We start from the raw sequence: 17,197 nt of genomic DNA on the forward strand, positions 1-17,197 counted from the left end.
TTTGAAATAGAAAATATTGAAAAAGGTAATGTCTAAGGTCATTTCTGTATTGAAAGTTGTTTTATTCTAAGAGAGAAAAAAGACATTTATTTGATATAGAAAAGCAGCTGTGTAAATATCAATGTGGGGAGGACTTTTAACCCTGAGCCAATAAACCATAGAATTTTACTACTTTTCACTGTTAATCATGGCATAAAGCAAAGACTTCTGAGTTGAGGAAAACTAAACTTGTAATTCAAGTTAACTAAAGATTAAGTGAAGGAAGAGTAAAGCATTGCCAGGAATGGAGATTTCACCAAATCTGGCACAAACTCTACAATTATTAATTCCATACCAAAGACTTTATTAAAGGTTTTCATTATAAATAACCGCTATTAAAGATGTTTTTCTTTGTGCATATGATACTAGGGGTTGAATGAACCCAAGACCTTTTGCACTGAGCTACATTCCAACCCCTTTTAATTTTTATTTTGAGACAGGATCTTGCTAAGTTGCTAAATTTCCCAGGTCAAGTTTGAACTCAAGATTTTCCTGCCTCAGCCACTCAGACTAATGAGAATAAAAGCTTGCACTACCATGCTCAGCTGGGTGTTTATAATTTCAAGCAGAGGGTAATTAACAAAGTTATGTTTGCATTATTAAGATATTTAAAATACTTGGCTATATGTTGGTACATATATTTTATTAGGCTCATTCATGATTGCAGAACATCTGAAATAATTAAAAATGTCTAACAAGATTTTTCTTTCTCTTTTTAGAACTTATACTTTGGCTTATGTAAATATTGGCCTCATACATATGTTACACTTGGATAATTACACTGCAGCCATTTGGTACTTTTCTGAGGCTATTAAAATTGATCCTTTGTATATTCAGAGCTATATGTGTAGAGCAGAAGCTTATTATAAGGTATTTAAGGTTTGAGACTATTGAATTTTAAAAATGTTTTATTTCTCTAAATGTTTGTTAATTTTTAATACATTAAAGCAGTTTTTAGCTAAATATTGAGGCTAGTGGATTTTTAAGCAATAAGTGTTTAGCAGAGTGGTTAATTCTAGTTACTTTTTTTTTTTAAATTTTGTTTAAAAGGAAAAAGAGAAAAACACAAAACAAAACAAAGCAGTGTAAGGGTACACGTAATACAGAACTACAAAAAAAAAAAGTAAGAAATCACCTGTTAATAGATTACATATTATCATCTTAGAAATAGTTGCTCAAATCACAGTATCAAAGATTACAAAGTGGACATTCAAACAGTGAGACTGCAAACAGCTGTGTTCAATGATCCAAAAACATTAATATAGTCAGCTATTTAACACCCCTAAACACACTTGCTGTTATATCCGTTAGAGCTCTTTTTTTTTCCCCTCTCTTTTTTACAACAAAATTTACACATTTTGGATTTTATTACTCCTTAGTTCTTATTACTTTTTTGGGGGGGAGAGAATAAAGTCAAAAATGGCAAAACAAAGCTGTCAGTCAAAACCAAGGATAGACATAGCTCATGATGTAAAACAGAGTACAAGGTTATCAACAATGGTTATCAACGATGTCTCTTGTTTCCTTAAAAAGAATTGTCTATCTCATTAGATATTATAAAGTTGGATAAAACAGTAGAGAACTAGACCAATAAAACTTAGGCATTGTAAACATTACAGGACTTCCAAAGGAGACAATAGTCAAGCCAGAATGGGCATCTTAGTGAATCTTATTGCCTTCAAAGTAGTTGCCTGTACCCTCAATTCTAGTTACTTTCAAAGCCTCTATATGGAAAATATTTTACTTTTATTTTTAAAATAATATAGTACCTTCCTTTTCTTTATTACAGTAGCTATATTTATTGTAGATTTTATATTTATACAGATAAGAATAAATAATAAACTTTATGAAAATTAAAAAACTGCCCCTAATTCCATTTTCTACAGATCATTACTCCTAGCATTTTGGAATTTAGGGTTGTAATTTGTTGTATGTATAAGTGTGTACATATCGGTGAATGTATAGGTTTATAGCATGGTATATGTGTATAGAACAGTATTTTAGCTATTATTTCCTTTAAATTTCATTAAATGTTTACATATTATTTAAATGTTTAAAAATTATATTGTACCCTAATGTAATAAATTCAAGCAATTCAGTAAATAGTAAAGGTCCTCTCCAACTCCAACCAACTCTGACTTTCCAGAGATAACCACTGTAAACTCTCTTCTTCATCCTTCAATCAGATACCACTTTCCACCATTTCTAACTGCCATCTCCAAGACACTAATTTGTCACTAGCATTATGACAGTAGCCTCTAGACAACTTGTTTTTGCTCTTTACTATGTTGATGTTACTGCAAAATAGCAGCCAAAAGAGGGCCAAGCAAAACATGTCATATTATTTAACTTCTTTGCTCACAAACCTTGCATAGTTTTCCTTTTGTGCTTGGATTGAAAGCCAAAGTCTACAAAAGCCAAAGGCCTACAAGAGCCCATAGAAGGTGGCTATTGATTTTCTTTTTGTCCTTGCTTCTTAAAAATTCTCTGATATATTGATATGTCCATTGAGGATTGCCTGGATTCTCTGCTCTCTGCTGTCTACATTAGAGGGTCCGGTGGAATTGGAGTCCCGTTTTCAACTTCCAGATAATGGAGGTAGAAGATGAAGGAAAGCTTCAGTATTTTCCGCAGGGAAGGTTTGTTCTTGACCTCTATTGGGGAAGACGTGGATATTTATTGTGTATGGCTCGCTTGCTTAGCCTAATCCTGCAGCTCATGCCCTTTGAGGAAGCTGATGTTCCCTCCAGAACACTCACAGAAACCAAATAACTCACTCACAACCTGATAACAGTATGTAAGCGTATATGCTCACAAACTTGTTTCTGTTGAGAAAGGCAAAAATGTTCATACAATTAGATTGAATATGTTGTGGTGTATTCACGTTATGGAATATAATAGTCAATAAGAAGAATAAATAGAACTCTTCCAGCTGATGTGAAATTTCCATGAGATGTTTTTGGGTAAGAAAAGAGTGTCATTGTGTACAATATGATATAATGGAAACAACTCAATTAAAAATTAAAATCAAGCTTCGTGTATGTATATAGAAAAATACATTCTCTTATTGTGTGGGTTCAGTATCCACAGTGAATCTACTTTAAAGTTTCTTGGAGAAGCTCAACCCTGGAAGCTGTCCATTCAAAATAAGCCTTCACTTGTCCCACAGCAGGGTTTCTCAGCGCAGAGAAATGGCTGTGGGTAGCACAGGCACATCATTGCAACACGTGACTAGACAGTTTGTTAATTGCACCAACCTGAGCGAGGGCAGTTTAAGAAGGAACAGCCACAAGAAATTCTTAGATTTGTTTAAACGAGTCTCATAGTTTCCTTCTCTCCATTTTACTATTCCTGCAAACAGTTTGGGTTGTTTCTAGAGGTATGCTTTGTTCCTATGTACGAATTAATTTTGGGCATTCTCTTTTTTGCCTCAGGTGTCATTATAGATAGAGACGTGGCTGGTCGTCCTAGGTTAGCTTTTTGCGGGGAGTCTGTGTAGTGCTTCTTTGATAATATATGCAATGGTAGTTAATTCTGTGCTCAAATGTGTACAAATTCAGATTATATTTCTTTGATCAGAATCAAGAAATTAATGCTTATTTTTTATTCTATATTGATGTTCAACAGATCTCTTCTGGTACTATTTGTTTTATTTTATTTTACCCATTTATTTACTTAATTTTGGAGCAAGCTTGCTTTTCCTCCCTTATTTTTAAGTAGAATTGGCTTTAACTTTTTATTTTAATTTTTTGCATACTAACTTTGGAACGTAACTTTGTGAAGTTTGGTGAAACAGGTTTTACAGTTCAGAGACAAAAACTGAAAAGTTAAATGAAAATGAGAAACAATCTAGAATATGTGACAATTACATTAGTGTAAGATTACAAATGTGTGTAATGTGTAAATATTCTTCAAACTTAAAGATAAATAATTTTTTAAAAACCAAAAGCCTGTATCATAAACATTATTTTACTTCTTTATATACTTTGGTATTGATGATTCTTAAGAAAGTTATGCAAAATTTCTGTACTTTTACTTCTTTATTTCCTTTTGTATTGATGATTCTTATAAAGTCATGCAAAATTTGTGTAGTAGATGGTAAAGGCTAAACATCAAAAAAGAAACAACTGGCTTCATAAGAGCCTACGTTCTGTTTATCATTCCACAGTTGCATAAATGGAAAAGTGCAGTCAAAGAGTTAACTCGTGCTATTCATCTTCAGCCAGATGAAATTCAGTTATACATAATAAGGTATGAGCGTAGAAATTTTGAGTTCTGTTCAGGATAACTTAGCATCTGAGCATGCTGTTGGGACCTTTATTTCTCTCTTGATTCCTCCAGCCTGTTTATGTATATTTAACCTCCAGCAATGGTCATCCCCCAAACAGAAAGCCAGCTTTGTTAAGATTCAAGATAACTTATTATTTAAAATAACCAGGTCTTTCCTTTTGCTTTATCACACATCAAAACACAACTGCTTACCTTTTAAGGCTTTTTTTTTTTTTTTTTTTTTACATTTTACTAGTAGTTATATAGTTATCGCATGTCTGATGAGAGTAAGATAATGCATTTTGAACAGTTGCTTTGATTGTGTCCACTAAGGGAACAAACAACCCCTAGCTAATGCAGTGGGGGAAAAAAGACACATAGAATTGTGTTTCAAAAGAAAGCTTGTTAAAAATGAACTCTTTGCAAATAATCACTACCAAAAACATACTCTTTAAGGATTGATAAACTTTGGAAAATAAAATGGTACAGTGGTTTCTGATAAACAGTTGATCTGTGTTTGAACCACATTTTAGCAATAATTATGAATAATAATAATAATTCATAATTAAAAATATGTAAATATTATTTCCTTTTTAATGGCCCTTTATTGTTGACTAATTTCTCAGCAATAAACTGTAGCATTTTAAATACAGTTGAAAGAAAAGATTTGCTTATTTTCCTTTTAGCTTCATGTATCCTAAGTTGTTTCATCAAAGCTCCATGTTAATTTTCACATTGCTATAAAAGTCCCATAATTTTCAAACTTTTTAAGCATACATAAAATATGAATACATGTGTTATAATAATGAAATCTTAAGGAACTTATTAGGAGAAACTTTGCCTTAGAAAAATTATTTTATCTGCTTAGAATCAAACAACTATTATTTCTTCCAGAGGTCAATATCTTCTTATGATGAAATGTAATGATCTTGCAAAGTTTACTATTTATCAAGTAGCAGAAATGAACAAAGGTAAATACAATTAATGTAAAAGTATAGTTTTAACTTACTGTTTAAAGTTTTTATACTATATTTATGAATAATACGAAGGCTTGAGTGACAAATATTTTGAAACCTCAGTTTCACATATATGTAACTAATTGGTAAAATGATTCATAAGACATGAATTTTGTGAGAGGTTATTATAGGATTTACCAGACATACAATTTCACTGCTTTGGTTTGTAATTGGAATGTCTTCATGTTTTCTGGTAGAAAATAGATTTTGGTATAAAATGAATTTATTAATTCATATTATAAATAGATATTGAATTGTTTTACTTCTTTAAATAATTATTTTTTAAATGCTTGATATTTGGCAAAGGTATTGATAAACTCTTTTGTCCTTTTAGGTCTGATTGAATTGAGTCCAATACAACAAGCACACATTTATTTATTTTGTGAAAACCATGAAAAAGCCATTCAGGTCTTGGATGGGATGCCATGGAATAGGTCAGAGATGACCACGTTTACATTACTAGCAAAAGCCCAAATGAAGGCTAAGAAAATCAAGGTGAAAGATTCCTGAATAACTTTTGTCAAACCTACTAATGCAACTTATACATTGTACTTAGTATGATATTTAAATATTTTGTTACAAAACTACACTATTTACCAATGTTTATTTATTTATACCAGCATTTACTATACTGTTTACTTACTCATTCTGCTATTAAATAACCTTTGTATTCTTTTCTTTTTTTTTCAGTTTGCAATATAGCTCCTCTAAATACTATTTTTTATGTCTTTTGTTAATATAGGTCATTGATTTTCAGAAAATATTCCTAGCAGTGGAAATGCTAGAGTGTGAATATTTAACTTTTAAGAAAATGACACATTGTTCTATAGTGTTGTACCAACTTATTTTCTCACCTGTAGTATATGAGTGTTCCTGTTGCTTTGTTTCTTCTACTGTAAATGGTGTGCCAGACTTTATTTTTGCCAATTTAATGGATAAAACCGAATTTCTCACTGTGTTGTTAGTTCAGATTTCTCAGTTTGGATATGAAATTGAATGTCTTTATGCTTATGAGCCACTTATATTTCTGGTTCTATCAATTTCCTATATACCAGACACATTTTTTGTCTGCATTAATGACTTTAAATATTTTAAAAATTAAGATCTATATACTATGCCTTGACTGTCCTATGTGTCTTCACATAATTTGTGGCTTGTTATTAATTGTCTTTTTGTGTCTTTTGATGAACAGGGATTCTCAATTTTAATGCAGTTGACTATATATAGTTTTTGTTTTGTTATCTAAACTTTTTTAAAAATCATGTTTAAGAAGTTCTTCTCTGTGATAAGGTCAGTAAGATATTGTCCTGTATTTTCTTGGTTTATTTTTGTTTAAGGCTTTATCTAAAGGTGAGTTTTACAGATTAAAAAGATTTGAAAAATTAATTTTTTGCTAATACATAAAAGCATAACATTATGCATATTGGGGAAACCATGTAATGCTTTGACACATGTATACATTGTATGATGTTTAAATCAGGCTAAACATTTATTTCCTCAAACATTTGTTGTTTCTTCATGGTGAAAAGTTGCAAAAGCCTTTTTTTAGCTTTTTGAGATGTACAGGCTTTATTATTTATGTCACTCTGCTGTGCAATAGCACAGCAGAATTTCTTGTTCTTCTCTAACTGTAACTTAGTATCCATTGATCAACTTTCCCTCACATTTTCAGCTACACCTCTCTCTCCCCTCAGCCTTCAGGAACTACTCTTGTATTCCCAACTTTCAAGATACCAGTTATTTTAGATTCCATATATTCCATGTGCACATGTGTCACATATTCTTTATACATTCACTTGTTGATAGACACTTAGATAATTTCCAAAGATCCATTGTGTGAGCTGGCTGTGGAGACAGTCCGATGGCAGGGAAATGCTGTGGCCTGGAGAACCTCAGGGAACCTCTAGCTAGTGACCAGTAAGCACTCAATAAGTACCTCAGTCATGGAGCCCTAAAGAAATAAAATCTTCCCACAAAGGTGACTTGAAATAAGTGTCCTTACCTGAGTCTCCAGATGAACACACCACCATTTATCACCCCAGCCATGGCCTATGAGGCTCAAAGTAGAGGGCTCTGGGTCCTCTGCTGTACAGACTCCTGACCATGGAGACCATGAAATGATAAATGTGTGTTACTTCAAAGCACAGAATTTATGAATTTTTTTTCTCAGTAATAGAGAAGATACAGATTTTAGTAACCAGGAAGTAGTGGAGGGACATTCTAATAAATATCTAAAATGTGGCAGCAGCTCTGAAACCTAGCAGTGTGGCAGATGTTGGAAGATGTTTAAGGAGTCTGATGAGGAAGCTTAGATCGCCTCAGACAGACCTTAAGTAGATATCTGGTCTTTAATGATGCCACCACTGAGAACCCAGAAATGAATGAGGAACACATTATTGGAAACTGTAAGAAAATGGATTTTTTTTTAACATAGTGGTAGGAAGTATAGCAAAAATATTTCCTGCAGAAAACAGAACTAATAACCCAGGGTCTTGGATATGTAGTTAAGGTAATTTCCAAGGTAAGTGTTGATAGCACTACCAGGTTGAAACCTGAAAGGGGAGAGATTAAAACTACTAAATAAAATAAACCAGGACTTGGTGATAATTTTCAGCCTTTCTCACAGGTGGAAAATAGATGATAAAATTAAGATATCCACAGTTGCAAGGTGTGTTAGCACATACCTATAGTCCCAAAATTTAAGAGGCTGACGCAGAATTGCCTTGAGTTCCCAGCCTGAGCTATACAGCCAGACATAGAGAGATAGTCACTGTAAGAAAGTATGTTCTAGAGAAAAGGACAAGGTGCAAATGGATATCCATTTGCTAAAATCTCAGGAAGATCATAAAGCTCAAGTATTCAGGCACACTCTTCCCTTTTGAGAGACTAAGGGTAATATTTACAGATTTTAACCAAACCAGAGAACAGCTGAAATTGTGAGAGTGTTGTCTTCAGGCATCTCAGCAAGAGGTCAAAGTAGAAAAGGAATTTTCTTGCAAATAACAGTGGATGTAGCCTTTATTTGATGGGTAAAGTATTGCCTATGAAATACATGAAATGTCTCCAAAGTTTGTAAGGAAGTGATTTCTTCAGAAAACCAGTATGGAATAAAGGAGATAGAGGTCAGAAGTAAAGGCTGTGAGCCCTTCAAATTATACTAGCAGGAAAGAGATTAACAGAACAACTCAGCTACAAACATGTTCAACATTTTATGTAAAAAGAAGTGTGACCTAGAGGGCAAGACAGGCCCAAGGGACAGGACTGAGTCACAAAGAGTTATTCAGGTGCCTTGAAACATATTCAAGAGACTGGACATTTGCTCAAATTGATGTTAGAGATAGAGTGGACTAGGAATGCCTTTTAATCTCACTTATTTTCTATTTCAGCTTACTAGTACATATTTACAGTACACAGTGTTTTACATTCCTTGTGTGAAGGTGGTGCATGCATACAACACATTTTAATTTCTCTTTTTGACCTTTTTTGAATCAAAATCTCTGTGGATGTAATCTTATGCCTGTCTCACCATTGTATTTTGAGATTTTGCAGGGGTGATGAGTTGGGTCTTCAATTTTACAGGTTCATAGATGGAGAAGAATTATGCTCCAAGAATGGTACTTAGTAGATTTACTCAAAGGATTCCTCTATACTTGGACTTGATTTAAATGATGAGATTTCAGACTTGAGCTGAAGAAGTAGTGAGATGAGACTTGGAGACCTTGGAGTGGAGGAATGTATTTAGCATATGGCAGAGGTATGGAGCTGTTAGAGCCAGGGAGTGGACCATAGAAGACATACCTAAAATTACCCTCAAGTGAATCACACCCTGTATAATTTCCTTCCCCTTGAATATGGGCAAGACATAGGACCTGCATTGCCCAGTGTAACAGCAAAGTTAATGAGAGGCCACTGCTTTGATCGTGCTGCTACGACTTTCTCCTAGCAGACTGGAGAAAGAGTTTTGGCATGGCCTGGAAGGAGAAAACTGTATGTGTGACTGTCTTTGCAGAGGGTTCTGTGGTAGGGAACTGCAGTAGCCAACAGTTAGTAAGAAGATGATGCTCTTAGTTCTGAGAAATGAGCAGCAGTTTATTAAAGTCTCAAGGAAATGACCTTTGCCAGCAATATAAATGAGGTTGGAAGCTGTTTCCACCTTAGATAAGTCTCCAGAAGAGAATGCATTTCAACCCACACCAAAACCACTGTTTGTGGGACAGGGCAGAGGTCAGAGCTAAGCCATTCCTCACCTCTGGGCCTGTGGAAACTCTGAGATAATAGATGTGTCAAATTTGTGATAGTTGCAATAATGCAAAATGATTACACCTTGGTTTGAAATGAAGTACTCTTGTTTCATTGATGACATCCTCATTACAAATGCAGAGGTCATTTCTCATTATTTCATTGCTTATTTCCTGTCCATCATTGAAGCTGTTGATCTCTTAAACCTTTCAGAAAAACTTCTTTACAATTGTTTTTCCTCTCTCTGTCCCAGAGCTTGTTCCCATAGTTGGAAGTCTGGCATCTCTTTGACCCTCTTTAATCTCTCTCTCTCTCATTCTCTGTCTCTGTCTCTGTCTGTCTCTCTCTGTCTATCTCTCCATATGTATCTCTCTATATGTATGTATGTATGTATGTATCTATCTATCTATCTATCTATCTATCAATGCATATCTCCCTCTTCCATGTTTTTTTCCACAGCAGTCATGGTACTGTCCTCCAGATCTCCCTGAGAAGACTTTGTAGAGTAGCAAACAAAGGAGGAAAGAGATGGAAGAAAGAGGAGGAAATGAAGATGGATTCATTTTAACTTAAACAGGATGGAAGGCTGGAATAGATTCAAATCTTTGTGGACTCAAGAAAATAGTGAAGGGCCAGAGCTCCAAAAGCAGAAAGAGAAATAAATTGTGATCATATGAGACAGATATGTTGGGGGTCAAGGAGTGACCTCTGAAAAAAAGAAAGAAGGACGTGCAAAAGTAACAGATAAAAATGTGAAAATGAATGAAGACATTGACATAGTGAAAAGTAAACAGAAGAAAAATTGAGAAGGAAGCTAATCCAGTTTTCAGTGACAAGATCATGTGCAGACAGTGAGGGCAAAAGGATAGGTGGTGAGGTGATTGTAAACATACAGTGAATACTAAAGGAAAGTAGCAGAGACATCTAGCATGCCCCAGTTAAAGCTCATGGTTTCACCAGCAAGTTAATACAGTTATGAAAATGGCATAACAAGTAACTTGTGTATTTTGGTAAACATATGTATGATGGCTCATTAGCTATTAAGTGACACATAAATTGAAGTGTGACTTAAGTAAATACCCTTTAGAACTTAGGACTTTTGTCTCCAAAGATCCAAGTGTGTGAGACTGGTTAAGTTTCAGTTGATAGGTGAGGCCCTGGGTGAGACTTGCTGAGGTCATACTGTGGAACTGAATCTTCTTCTTACAGTGTACAGACAAGATCTACGATCTTCCCAGATTCGTGTGCACTTGTGTGACCCGAGTGTACTACTGCTGTGTTGAACATTTAAAGCTGTCATGTTAAATAAATATTAAGAAAAAGAAACATGCTCTCCCTCTCTCTTCTTCTTATTATAGGAAGCTGTGAAAATTTTTAAAAAGATCTTAGATTTCTTTGCGAATTTTGACAGAGGACCAAATGCCGTAGCTATCACAGCAGACTGTCTGCATAATTTAGGTCTTTGTTACATGGAAGAAGGCAACTGGCAAACGGTATTTTAAATCTTGAGAAGTATAGCTTACTTGTGATTTTAGAAATTGGTTATTTGCTTTCAGTTTTTTTCTGCAGTATACTTATAGAGTCCAAAGTAGATGAAGCTATTTATGAAGTGTGGCTTAATATAGTCTATTCACACCTGAAATTCCCACGGATTATTTTATGTAGTAACTCCATTTTATTTGATATTAGCTTGTCAGCAGTGTTCTAAAGACTAATATGTGTTTTCCACTGAAGCAAAAAAAATCAAACTGTAGGAAATTGTGTATCAAAATAATTTCATCACATGAATGTAACAATTAAAAGGAAAGTAGTTTAAAATGAGTGGATGATGTTTTGTAGCAAAAATGGGAAATGATTAGAACTCTCTGCTTTTCCAGGTGATTGAACTATTCCAATAAAAATTCAAATTGGTTTTTAAAATGACCAGATTCATTGAAAACCAGTATATTCAATTATGCATTTATCCAGTATTAGACTATTTTACGCACTTTAGAATTGTCACTGGTATGATAAATATGTAGAATAACTGATATTATCCAATGACTAGTGTTACATATCACACACATACACACACAGCACACACCGCATGGAGTACACAGTATTATAAAAGTGGATTTTCATAACTTAGAAAAAGAATTGCCTTGATTAATTGTTCACTGAGAAATTATAGTAACTATCACATTAATTACAGCCTTTTCCATATTTTTAGTCTTTTTGGACAACCAGAGTAAATTGATCTATGGTATTATAATATTGGGGAAAATTTGGGGGTTTTGTTGCTATAAAATTTCATGACTGTATCTGTTATGGTTTTTGAATTATCAGTGGAAATAAATGTTCCTGATTGTGACTGCTTTTAAGAAATGAAATTCGAAGAATAGTGGTTAAAATTACACCCAAGGGGATTGTAATCTTGTAAAACGGATTATGCAGACTTAGTCTGGAAATAAGGGAGTCTTTAGTCATAATAATTACCCTGGTTTGTAGATAAATATTATTTTTGTTTGCCTCACAAGGTTCATTAGGAGAATAGAGTGAAATGTTTGAATAATAGTTACGTGATTATAATTTATTAACCTTTTAAAATAATATATTCTGTCACTAAGTAGTGTGCTTTAACTACTTGCTCTTTTAGGCTTTTGATTATTTTACAAAAGCTGTGAAAGCAAATCCGGAATTAGCAGAAGGCTTCTATCAACGAGGGCTTTGTAAGGTGAAACTCCAGAAGGATAACTCGATTCTAGATTTTAATCGTGCAATTGCTCTGAATCCAAAACATTTCCAGGTATTTTAATTTGAATGATGTTAGTGATTCAGTGAGTGTGTTGATTTTGGTACAATTATTAGATCTTTTATATGCTATTGCCATTTGCTAGCTATCATTGCTACTAACAATTACTACTGTTTTTGAACTAACTATATTTCTATAATCCAGAACCTGTATTCTCCTTAAAGTCGTTATTTTCAATAAAAATATATGCTTATAAATGTGCTTTATGAATTGTGATTTTGTGTAGATGTTGTTAATGTATGAATTTAGCTATTAATTTTAATTTATTTAGTTAATTTTATTTGTATGTCATTTTGATATCATATTGATTTCTGACTTTTAATAGACTATAGGCACAGAATAAACTTTAGTAAGTAAATCTTGACGATCTTGATTTTAAAATTGTATGATGTTTGAATTGATTAAATTTTGGGTAATTTTAAGGAATTATATAAATCTTCTTATGTAATACTAATGTGGTTATATAAGGTAAGGTCTTTTTTAATGGAAGATGTACACTGGAGCCAGTAAAGTGAACAACTATGTACAAGTGTTTTCTAATACTTCAGGAAAAAAATAGATAACACAAATATGGCAAGTAAAATGTTACTAACTAGGAAATCCAGTAGCAGATATATGAGTGTTACACTATTTTTCATCTTGTATGTTTGAAATTTCTCTAATAATAGAGAATGGGGGAAAATATTATATTTTAATATCATTTTGGTTTGCATAAATTTGTTCAATGTTCTGTAAATTTTGATAGAACCGATGATGTTACTAAAAGGTCTATTCCTGACTTCTGTTTTTCTAAAAAGGCATATTTAAGCAGAGTAGCCTTCTATGGCTTAAAAGGCAGATACTCGAAAGCAATTTTGAATTGTAACGAGGCCATCAAAATTTACCCTCAGAGTGTGCGTGCCTACCTCTACAGAGGAGTTCTGAAATACTACAACAAGGTAGGCCATGGCCTTCTGCTTTACTGGACTTGTAGAGAGGTGGAGTCTCTGGATACTAAATAAGAATTCACATTTTTTTCTCTTTTTTTCTGTGTTAGGAGAATCACGGTGATTTGAAGCTCTCTACATAGAATAGTTTTCTACAATGTATCAAAGCAGATTTCAACATGTGATTTTTCACAAAATAGTGATTTTTTACTTTTATATTTTAAATAATGTTAAAAAAAAACCATACTTAGTCCATTGTAGATAATTTTAAAATATAGACAGGAATAAAGGATAATTGTTACTATCAAATTATAATTTTGGGATATTTAAATTTAATTTTAAAAAATTTCCTGGTAATATATGAACTATTCTACTTATATAATTCACCTTGTGCTCTGCTTTTTTATTTAATCTTTGAAGATACCATTTTTATGATGGCATAATATTATATCATTTATTTTAAATGTTTGATTGCTGGAAATTGAGATGTTCTAAATTTTTTAATATTTCATTATTTTAAGTAATGCAATACAGTAATACATGATTGAAAACAAATCACTGCTAGAAGGGAATTGCTTCTAATTTTTATAATTTTTGCCAGCATTTATAATTATTGCCAATTCTAATAAGGGAATTGCCTATGATTGGTTTGGTTCCTAAGCGAAAGTTAAGGGGGGGGACCAAGTACCACTGGTATCTGGTGCTGCATGGAATGCTTTGTTTTTCCCTACTTTTCTTTTTTGACTTTTCTTTGTAGCTATTTCATATGGAAACATTTTGCAAATAACTCTGTAAAGCAAAGATAAGTCCTTGTATTACACATTAATTCCATGAAAATTACTATCTATAGAAAAGGTGATATAAGGTATCAGAGAATGATCAGTGAGGAAACAAAAGAGAATGTAGTAGAAAACATGATGACAGTGTGATGTGACAACATGAGTGACAGATAGAAGCAAGCTCTGGATTAATATGGGCTGATTCTTTCCTAGCAATCAGTATAATTTTCTGCATGTCCCATAGCACCGGTGATAAAATAATTGACTAGAGTTGTTGATATATTTGATATCATTTGTAGGTGAAAAATTCTATCAGGAAATCTTAACTGTGGAAGATTAACCTGATTGTCTTAAATTCACAGATGATATTCAAAATGGTTAAATGAGTATGCCCAAACTATGTAGAATCAACATTTTATTATACAATTATATTTTGGTTTGTTATGATTTATCTTTCTCACTTAGTTATCTTTTTCTTTGTAGAATTACAAACTAGCTATTAGAGATTTAACTACAGCTATCAACATGGACAAAAACTGTTATGTGGCATTTTATAACAGAGCATTATGTTACACCAAGATAAGGGAACTTCAAATGGTAAGATGATTATTTTAATAAACAAATTTAAAGTGTTTAAAAATAACACACATTCAGTGGCTTTTTGAACTCAAAAAACAATCAATGCAAACATTTAGTAAACAACATATTAAAGCATTTGCAAATGCTTTTAAAGTACCTAAAAGTATTTTGTTTTATTTCCCTTATAATTTAGAAAAAGTAATTCCTTATGGAAATGCATTCACATAAATCTTGAGAAACCAAATAACCATTTCAAGACATATTTAGTTAGTGTTCGCCATGTTTTCTTATATAACTTCTGTAATAAATCAAATGAAAAATTAATTTGATAATTTTTTTGTATTTTGAGGGACCAGTTATCACTGCAGTGAACATTTTTCTCCATTTAGCTTCATCTGTTACTTATTTGTGAAAGCTCTTGTGTATATTTTTCTAAGCTCAACCCAGTTTTCTCACCCATTGTCTTTAGGGTCATTTTACAATGAGAATTCCTCTTTGCAAATTGCCTGGTCTGTAGACCTAGTGTTCTGTCTTCTGAGTTTCTTACTTTTCTGTTATCCAGTGGTTTCTCTGCTCCTCATTTCTGCTCCTTCCATGGAAAATGAGGCATTCCTTTAAAAAAGTTCCTTGCATTCCCATTGTTCCATGTAAATACTCTCTACCCCTCTCTGTGAAACTTAGTTAAATCTGTTTAAACATTTAGCAATTTTGACATTTACAAACTTTGTAGGGAAGAAGCTGAGGAACATAATTTCTACCTAAAAGGCTGCAAAATTCCTGGTAACTAGAACATTGAGATTTTCTCCAGAAATGTTAACAAGTAAATAACTAAGTTTTCTAATAAGGGAATTGTTAAGATTCAATGAGCTAATTAAGAGGTCATTTTTCAGTGACCTGCTCAGCAGGTATTTTTTTATGGACCCTCTCCACCCCAATTCCGGTAGGGACGAAAATCCTGAAGCTCAAAACAATGATTGGATGGGGAAGTCATCCTCACAATTTTGTCACTCAGATATATAAAAGAGTCAACTCCTTGTTAATAAAGAAAACTCAGAACTGCCTGAAAAAAATGAGATGAGATTTGAATAATAAAATATTGATGACTATAGAGCTGTTAGGATCCCCAAATATTTAATCTCATTTTACAAACAGGGAAGTGGCAGCAGGGAGAGGTCAGTAAACTCTTCCAAGTCACACAGGGAGTTAGAGACCCATACTGAGTTCACAGATTTGTTTGCTTCTGAGTTAACAGTATTTAGGTAGCTTTGTAAAATCATCTGCCCCCAGCATATGGGACAGGTATCATTTACAGTATCACTGTCTCCTTTTTTGCCTACCTCTACCTGTTTCTTAGCATTCTTGCCTTCCTTAGGCTGAGAAAAATCAAGTGTCTTTAAAAAATAAAATACACTTTAATGTTCTCCCACATATGATTTCTAAAAAAATTCTAAATAAAAATAAATTCTGATTCTTCAGTTCTATATAGGTAAAAATCAGTAACAGTTATTACTTATTTAGAGTGTATTGTAAGCACTGGACTAGATGTTTTAGCAACATAGCCTAAAATATTTCTAAGTGGATTCTTACAAAAATATATTGAATTTTTAGCATGTTACTTTCACAGATGAGTTAAATGAGGTTTAGGGTTAAGTCATTTTCCCCAAACTGAGAAGCTGGTAATGAGGATGTCACACATCCAGGTAAGATCATTCATCTTCTTAAAACCTTTTCTTGCCCCTCTAATTGACTTGCATAAAATTTCATGTCCTAGCATTAGTTTCTTATTATGCCATGTATTCAGCTGCTTACTGAAATTGAAGATACTCTACAGGTTTTACCGTCTGTGATTCTGTGAAAAGAAATATCACACAATTTGAGGCTCATATTCTAGATTTTAAACAAGTAATATGGATCTTCTATACAGCTCTGACAGTATTTATAATTATTGCCAATGTACACATAAAGGATCTTCAACTTCACAATACAGCATTTTGAGATACTTGCATACCTATAACACAAGAGGAAAGAAAATGAGCAAAAAAGTGAAATATTATTTATTTTCCATTTTCAGCTAGCAGGTGCTGCAGGTGTATAAGACTTGATTCTTTTCTGATCAAACCATATGGCCCTTTTGGACACCCTAATCCCTAGGAAGATAATTTCAGAGATTAAACTCCAGTCCAGATTTAGAATGCTTCCTGTATATGTTGAACAGAGTACAAGCCAACAAAACTTTGTTTAGTGGATGGGAAAAAGAAAAAGATAAAGATAAAGGAGGTCTTCTCAGTGGATTCTCAGCCTAGACTACTGTCTTTAGAAAACAAAGATTGTACATATCAAAATATGTTGAAATAATTTTCATACAAGTGCTTATTTCTTAGTTTTATTAAAGTAGATTTTCAATGACCCATGATTTATTCATTTGAAAAAACCTGCCTATTATTTTCAGTGATAAAGCTTGTTATGGAGTTTACAGTGATGAACAAAATAGATAAGCATGGCTCCATAGAGCTTAGAGTTTGGTGAAGAAAGCAATAAAACAATAAAAAGAAATTAAAT

General features: G+C 33.0%; 1 protein-coding gene across 2 annotated transcripts in view; it reads left to right on the forward strand.

Moving 5' to 3' along the window:
* Ttc6 (tetratricopeptide repeat domain 6) overlaps positions 1-17,197 on the forward strand; it is a 222,464-nt gene that overhangs the window by 177,321 nt on the left and 27,946 nt on the right. The window contains exons 18-25 of one of the 2 annotated variants that reach the window (XM_063246763.1): positions 759-909; positions 4,208-4,290; positions 5,203-5,279; positions 5,659-5,819; positions 10,922-11,056; positions 12,199-12,348; positions 13,152-13,292; positions 14,543-14,656. In XM_063246763.1, coding sequence (XP_063102833.1) covers positions 759-909; positions 4,208-4,290; positions 5,203-5,279; positions 5,659-5,819; positions 10,922-11,056; positions 12,199-12,348; positions 13,152-13,292; positions 14,543-14,656 — 1,012 coding nt within the window. Of the gene's footprint in view, positions 1-758; positions 910-961; positions 2,679-4,207; positions 4,291-5,202; positions 5,280-5,658; positions 5,820-10,921; positions 11,057-12,198; positions 12,349-13,151; positions 13,293-14,542; positions 14,657-17,197 lie in introns of those variants that run through there. The other variant, XM_063246760.1, reaches the window with a different exon arrangement.

This window comes from Cavia porcellus, unplaced genomic scaffold, assembly GCF_034190915.1.
Source record: "Cavia porcellus strain 051 isolate PalLab524CR breed Dunkin Hartley unplaced genomic scaffold, mCavPor4.1 scaffold_1, whole genome shotgun sequence".
Taxonomy (NCBI): domain Eukaryota; kingdom Metazoa; phylum Chordata; class Mammalia; order Rodentia; family Caviidae; genus Cavia; species Cavia porcellus.